General features: G+C 39.1%; 1 protein-coding gene across 1 annotated transcript; it reads left to right on the top strand.

Moving 5' to 3' along the window:
* Nucleotides 1-1,141: 1,141 nt before the first annotated feature.
* MRPL53 (mitochondrial ribosomal protein L53) lies at nucleotides 1,142-3,068 on the top strand (the record flags this gene model as incomplete). The annotated part of the gene is made up of 2 exons (XM_010168330.1): nucleotides 1,142-1,254; nucleotides 2,944-3,068. Coding segments are annotated over 2 exons (238 nt in total), but the record flags the coding sequence as incomplete, so codon positions are not given.
* Between the last annotated feature and the right edge of the window lie 4,945 nt (nucleotides 3,069-8,013).

The following is an 8,013-nucleotide window of genomic DNA, read 5'->3' as shown; positions in this document are numbered from 1 at the left end:
GGTGCGAAACGAAGCCGTTAAAACTGCCGTCACTGCCGGGCCCTGTGGTGTGGTGTCCCGTCCTGTCACTGCAGCCGCCATCAGTAAGAACGCGTCCTGGGAGCAGGTCAGGAGGGAAACGGCAGCATCTCTTCTTCCCTCTCTGGAGAACAACCCCCTTTTCCCAAACTTCTGCATCTGCTGTACTTCAGCTTTCACGATCTAGGTCTTTGTAGGCTTGCCTTTATCAGGGCTGTGTAGCTTAGTCTAGGTAGAACCCTAACGTTTAAGAGTGAGACGCCAGTGTGTTCGTTGTAAGGGCTCTGTTTATGGTGTTACCAGGGTGCACACGAGGTTCTAACTGCTGATTTTTGGAGGGTCTCTGTGCCTAAGCCTAGGCTTTTGCACGTGCGCTTGCGCATCTGGCCTTACCAGACTGCCCAGGGAGATGCTCCTCTCGGTTGCTGAGCCTGTAGGTGAGAGTCTGGAATCACTAGTCCAGGTGCTGGTGGTGGGAGAGAGAGGGAGCAACAGCTGCTGCTCTATCTTGGTAATTAACTCTTGGAGAAATATAAGTAGTTATGCTTCTTGAGTGATGTAAGTTCTTCACTAAACAATTGTAAAACGTCATTTTGCAATAGCTTCACAGGCACACCTGCTTTTGAAATGAACTTAGTAACATAACTTAACTTAGAATGTCTTTAAGCTGACAGAATGTCAAGGAGCTGTCATGCATTTCAGAAATCTGCAGGAGAATGATGATGTTAAATGAATAAATGCTGTCACAAACTCAAACAGTAAAACATTGTCAAGTAACTGGTGTGTAAAGAAAAATGAAAATGACTTTGCTGATTTTTTTTTATTATTATTATTTTTATTATTGTTACTAACCCAGCTAAGAGAAATGCAGAAAGTTCATACACTGGGTTTTCACTAAATTCTTTGGTATGCTTTTTACATGTTAGCATGTAAGGACTATCTGTTTGGATTTTTAAGAGTGATTATTTCATAAGAAGTACCTGTCTACAATTATTGAATACAGATCCCATTTTGTTTATACTTTTGCCCAGCAATATCAAGACATTAAAATTAGTTTTAGAAATATACTTACTACAATTTCTATCTACAACATACTTAATATATTTTTCAAATATATTTTCAGAAAATTTCTTGGATATATAAACCATAAAAAAATCCAGGCCACTAACAGGAACTGTGAAGTGACTGCTGATGTGAGGCATGATGGGTCTGAACCACTTGTGGATGTTCTGTTTGGTAAGGAGCTCATTTTTAATCTTGACCAAAAAAAAAAAAAAGATCTTCTGGGTTTGTATTGTTCCAGTGTTATTGTCTTCTCTATGATTTTTTTAACCATGGTTACTTTTTTTTTTAGTTCTAGTTCACAGCTAGTTGTGCAGCTGGGGTGAAAAAAAGGAAGAGGGAGTCACTACAGCCTGATGTCTAAATAAATGTGTATATATGTCTTTGTACTACCGTTAGATCTGGTAGATTTTAGATCAAGGAACTGACTTAACTTCAGGGTTGAGTCTAGCTTGCAGCCAGATACAATTCCAGGGGAGTTAGTATGGCTCTGTTTTGATATAAGAATCAATTAACTTTCTGTAATTTTTTATGTTATCTGTGGTGGAGGCATGTCAGTCTTGAGAAGAGAAAAGTTAAATCCCTTTAGTTGCTTATGCAACTGAATAACTTCGTATGCAGTTTGAAGGAACTGCTTGTATGGATAAGACCATACATGTGCAGATGGACTTGCAGAATGAGGTCAACTGATGTACAATGAATTTCTTGGTTTCTGTTGAGGGTATAGTGAGCAGGCAGGGAACTGATGGTGGAAATTTCATCAGTTCTGGAAGCGGCCCAGATTCTGTGCTGTGAACAGATGGCTCTAATCTGCTTTTGTCCTTTTCTCGGGATGCATCTTCTTTCCTGCTGTACTGTAATGGTCCAATATGTCATGTAGGCCATTAAAGTTTTCATTATTATTGATTCTTGCTCTATCCCCTTTTCTTTAAACTTCTGTATATTAGTTGAATTGGTGGAAATGTCAAGAGTGTTGAATATACTTCGCTTTGCTAAGGGAAGTCTAGTTATTTCGGTGTCAACTTTGCTTGTTTTTCCCTCCTCTGTTTCTCTGTCATTCATATCCTTGTCTCTAACTGGGATGTATTAAGACTTAAGCAGTGAAGCTTAATGTTTTTCACAGCATAAAACCAAAACAATTTATTTCACTAATGCCAAAAGCTACAGCTCTGAACTCTTTGTTTTCTACAAGCTGATTATTTTCCAATTGAAGAGTTTGCAGCCCTTGTAGTTGGCAACCATGGGGCTGGAACTTGGATGCAGTGCATGGTATTGCATTATATATGGGTTTGAGTATGGTTTTTGTATTTACAGATCTTGCAAAAAATAAATAATTAAATTAGTTACAATACTTCTACTGCCTCCTCCCTGTTTTAAAATAATGTGTTTCAGAGTTTTAGAAATCCTAGTGCTCTCTAATTTTTTTACATTATAACCACCACATTGTGTCAACCAATTCGTTGTTTTGGCTAAAGACTGAAGTTAAACAGACCATGCTGCTAAAATGCTGAGCCATGTGTGGAAATTATGCCTTCCAGTGCCTTCTGTGCCTTCTGTGAGATGACTTTGATGGCATAGTATGAGCCATTCTCATAAAATGTATGTTCTTCCTATAGGTATATGTAGACAAATGTTTCATATTTTTCAATAATGTGATACAGAAATGAAAATTACATGTGTATTGTGTGCAATTTAACATATTTGTTTGTTGGTGGTGCATAATCAGATTCCTGGTAAGTGGAGTATGTTTTAATCGGACAAGATGAACAAGGTATTTGGATTTATATATACAAAACAGAGCTGCACCCTAAAGTAATTATGACTTAGACTTTGTGACTTCTTAGGTTTTTTTTTCCTTTGCAGCTGATGGAGAGCGATTGATAATGAAAGGAGCCAACTTGACGACAATAGAAATGTTAACAGCATTGGGGACCAGATGTAATGCAAAAGAGCTCAAGGAAGAACAGAGAAGCAAGAAGAAGAGCTAATGAAGAGCAGAAAAACAACTGTGTTTGCATTTACATGTGTTAAAAACAGTAGGCTGCACAGAAGGCTTTTTTCCTGTGCAATAGAATCTGATAGAGAGACGGCCAAAACTCCCACCAGTTTAACGTACAGCAGAATGAACCATTTAAATGTTCCCTGTCTTCCACCTGAAGGAAAACACAGTGGGTCAACAGATCTCGTGACACTAGTGGGTCAGAGTGGCTTAAGATGCACGGATGCATCTTTCTGAGCAGCTGCCTCTGTCATCTGCATGTCAGACTAATATCACATGTATTTGCATATGAATGTGAATAATGCACATTAGCTATTAAATTAATATTACACTGAAGACAGATCTCTTTGTATATAATTTCCTACAAAATTTATATGCAGTGGAATGCAAAATATTGTTAGAATGGTTATTATTTTTGAAAATTATTAAATACAAAAATTTGAAGAAAACTTTGTAAATATTGATCTTTGGTTAGCTAAGGGACAGCAAGCTGCAAACACAAAGTGGGTTTTGTAATACTATGTTTATAATGCATCTGTTGCTAAGTCCCTACCATTTTCTTCCTGTCTCTTTCAATAAAGTGTGAAACTTGCTAAATGTAAATTTAGCTTAGCAATTACAGTAGCATGGGAATGGAACTGTGAACACACAGTAGAGCTACTCATACTGCATAAAAGTAGCAAAGTTTAGCTCAAAGGGAAAAGTTAGTTTTTTTGATAATTGGACAAAAGTGCTATCTTTGAAGTTCAATTTTGTAATATTTTTGTCACCCCTTCTCTGCAGTCTGTTTTTTTTTTTATTTTTTTATTTTTTAAATTAGGCCACCAACTCTTCCGAGTGGTTTCAGAGTGCTGAGCTCCTGAACCTGCTACTGAACTCCCTTCTAGTGGAGGAGATACAAGAACATCTGAAACTGTTTGAGAGGATTTTATATCCTGTCAGGATAGAAGCGTATCCTAGAAAGTGGACCAAATGAAATAAGGCTGTTCAAAGGATTCCTTTATTTTCTTCTTTTTTTCCCAGAAGAACATTGTATAGCATGACTTTACCTGAAGAAGCCTTACAAGGAAAACAAGAATTGTTCAAGTGGAAAAACACTGCAGCATTATTCATTCCCTCGTTAATCATGTATTCATATACTCAAAAGTCCTCCTGCTTTAACATAGCAGTGATTTTTGTTATTTTTTTGTTTATTTTTTTCTTTGAAGGTTTGTACAACGATGTCAGTGTGTAAAACTTCATGTTTAAATGTGCAGCACTTAGATCCATCTTAAATAATTAGCCATCTGTAAGTACTTCAAGAGTAAAACGGGGGCTTAGTACTATTAAATTTCTGTAGTGTTTATATTGGCCCAAGGATGGGGTTTATATTTATGAAAAGGAAGAAAAATGAAGATCCTAGTTCAGCTTTTCTATAACCAAAATAAATCCTCTCCACTGTTAGAATCAGAGCATCATTTCGGTTGGAAAAGACCTTTAAGATCATCAGCCAAAGAAGAAAGGTGTTTTGTTTTTCTTTACCCTTATGGATGTGTACCCTGATCTGTAAAGACATGCTCCTGGTGAAAGCACCTGGGAAGGTGCTTCCATGTAACCCGGAGATGCCCAGCCTTTTTGGTTAGGGTAGCCCAAAGGCCTGTGACATAGCTGTTGAGGGATGACTGACAGTGCAGCAGATGAGATGGTGGCTGATGCTGCTTTTGCTGTGTGCTGGTAGCTGCAATTTGCAGTGGTAAAAATCTGATATGTTTTATGCATGAAAAATAATTAATTGCTAGGATTTTAATATGTAAGGCATAAAGGAAAGCAAACAGGACAAAAAAAAAAGCTAAAAATGTGCATTCTCAAGACTGCAAAATACTGAAGTGATGCAAACAAGCAATATGGGCAGGAGGTACTCCTCTGGTGATTATTATGCTAATATGTAGCAAATTGCTCTCCCTGTACCACATAGATAAAGGTAAAAAATTATTTTTCAAGTGTGTTAAAGATAATCTTTAATGAATTTCTTCTCTAAACATGTAGATAACTTTGCTGCAAGCTGTTCATACAATACTAATTTCTTCTGCTGTCTGATTGAAACAAAGCTGAGCGACCTGCTGCTCTGACATCTTCCTGACATGCACAGTCCAGGGCTGTGGATGTAGAGGGTATTAAGGTCACTCATGCAGAAAGAAGCGGGGCTGGGTGAGCATTGACTTTGCATGTTATTATGCTGTAGCCCACTAATCTTGATTACTATACTCCACCAAAAATGTGAGCATTTGCCTGAATATAAAAGGAACTGGAAGAGGCCCTAAAACCACGAGGATTAACTAAATGCAAACACATCCATGTAGGGTGTCTGATAGCAAGTGATGACATTAAAATATCTATATCTCTAATACCTGGAGCTTTAAAACAATGATTAGAATAATCTTAGACCTGTTTATCATACAAATACCTTTTTATTTAGAAGTTCTTGTCAACGTGTAAGGAAAATAGTCCTGAAACAGATGAATGTGCCATTCAGGTAACACTAGCTGGTCAGGATACTCCCTTTTTAAATATCTGCAGCATTGTTTTTAGAAAAAGATAATGGTGTCTTTATTGAAGATTTGAACTGGGAGCAGCAGTGTTAGTGAACATTTCCACAGCACGTTTTAACTGCTAGCTGGCCCAAATAAGTACAAAATTGCAATGTCCTGATACCTTGCAAGGTGGAAACAAGTAGAAACATGCTTTCAGAGGTAGTTCATGCATGCTGGTACACATTGTTCTTTGTTCACAGAATCGCAGGGGTTGGAAGGGATCTCAGGAGATCATCTAGTCCAACCCCCCTGCCAGAGCAGGATCCCCACAGCAGGTTGCACAGGACTGCATCCAGGTGGGTTTTGAACATCTCCAGAGATGGAGACTCCACAACCTCTCTGGGCAGCCTGTCCCAGTGCTCCAGTACCCTTACAGTAAAGAAGTTTATTTTTTTGTTACTTGTGGGGATCTCAATTTGGGCAATTTCATGCTACATATTGCAAGAAGAACGGGGTGTGTGGCAGTATTGTTGTGCAAACCCCACTTCAGGAGTGGAAGATACTTTAAATCTCAATTGTTTTGAAAATGTTGCAATCTAATATGTTTTTGCTGTTTGTGAACATGCAAAAGGTGTCATCTACTAATTTCAGAAATTTGCCCACAAGTATTTGCCCTGTTGGATCTGGAAGGATGCATTAGTTTTGGTTAGCTTTTCCTAGTTCTTTATGACATGAATTTTGAATGACCAAGGAGTTTATATGGTGTAAGAAAGCCAAAAAAACCCACCAACCCTTGGACTGTATCTAACAGTTCTCAAGTCTTTTTCTCCCAGTTGTATCTTCTGCATGGGTACTCTTCCTGTGCAGGTGTACACACCCTTTGCAGTTTAAGAATTGCTGGCTTACTGCCCACCCCATGAACTACAAGTGCGACCAGTTTCCCTGGATGCCAGGCCCTGCTTCTCCACTGGGTGGTTTGGAGTCGCCTTCAGACTGACAGGTCACCTATCAGTGGTGCCTCTCTCAGCTGCACTTCCCTCCCCTCCCTTCTCCTTCTGGCATAATAGCATTTTTCCTTCCTGGTAGTGTTTGATCTCATCCAGTTTCACCTTTTTCCCCTTGGAAGGCCTGAGTCACTCTGAGCTTTTTTTATTGTCTGCCAAGAGCTTGCAGTAGCTTCAAGCAGCCGCGGTGCTTTGGTCCTGGTAGACCACTAGTTTTCTTCGTGCTCCGCCTTGCTCTGTGCGCTGAGAAATGTTGGGACAGAGCAGCATGAATGGTTAGTGGTGTTACTTTGATTCTGATCATCTCTATTTAACAACAAATCATCTTTACACTGAGTTGGCCTTCTCAAGATTTTATAAAACTAAGGTTGTGCCCCTGGGTAGATGTTAGAGGTGTGGGGCCAAAGAACTTGCAGACCCATTAAGTTTCAGAGTGGTACTTGAAAGCAGAGTTAAACCGAGCATAGCGACTCTGCTTGACATAAAGCGGTCTCCTATGTACTACTGGCAGTGTTGCCAGCAAAGGTTCATAGCATATCAGAGGAGATCTCTGTGTTGTGCTTCTTTGAATGAGGCGAGTTTGATTTACTTACTTATGAAAAGAACATTTCTTTTGAGACAAAATAGCTGGAAAAATGAATCAACAGACCCGTTTGTGAAGGGGTGCTTGGTCAGTAGGAGCAAAGCCTGGGAAAAATGAGTCCTACATGGAGAGGTTTTCACAACTCAGACTGGCAATACCTGCAGGAAGTTCAGAGGACAGGCAGGAGGCAAAGCAGCAGGTTCCTTCCTTACTCGGGCACTACTCTTTTTTTGTCAGTGAAGAGTCAAAGACCAGCCTTACTGTAAAAATAGCATGGTCAGCATGCAAAGCCAGCAAATTTGTCATCTCAAACACAGTTCTTGCGCAGATTCACTGAATTGTCTTTTCATTACTGGTGAATCTGGGAGGTTCAAATCACTTGCACGAGTAAAAGAAACAATAATTATTTCCATGGAGTTTTAAAAATCTCTTTTTCTAGGTGCACATAAAAGAAAAAGTGCCAGAATCAGTACCAGAAACTATCTTGTGATGGAAGAACAGGAAAAAATCAGGGAGCTGTTAATATAATTTCTTACCTCCTTTAAAGAGGTGGCCTTGATGTTAGATGTGTAAGATCATATCTCAAGAAGGAATTAAAGATGTAAACCCAAATACCATGAGGCTTTTCAAGTCTAGAAGAGCAAACTGGATGATACCTGTTGGTCCTGCATGGTTGCCTGGGATGCCAGGGGCAAGAATTTTCTTAGAAGATCTTTTGAACACAAATCATGCAGTAAACACACTCAGCAAACTTAGTGTGTTGGCGATGGGAGTGGGTAGTAGTAAAAACTAGCTGTGGTGTCTAAATGTTTAGGTTCTTCTACAGTCCATGAAAGA

The sequence above is a fragment of the Antrostomus carolinensis genome, unplaced genomic scaffold (genome assembly GCF_000700745.2).
Source record: "Antrostomus carolinensis isolate BGI_N321 unplaced genomic scaffold, ASM70074v2 Scaffold49505, whole genome shotgun sequence".
NCBI classification, from domain to species: Eukaryota; Metazoa; Chordata; class Aves; order Caprimulgiformes; family Caprimulgidae; genus Antrostomus; species Antrostomus carolinensis.
The sequence above is the reverse complement of the archived record's forward strand: the minus strand, read 5'-3'. Positions and strand labels throughout refer to the sequence as shown.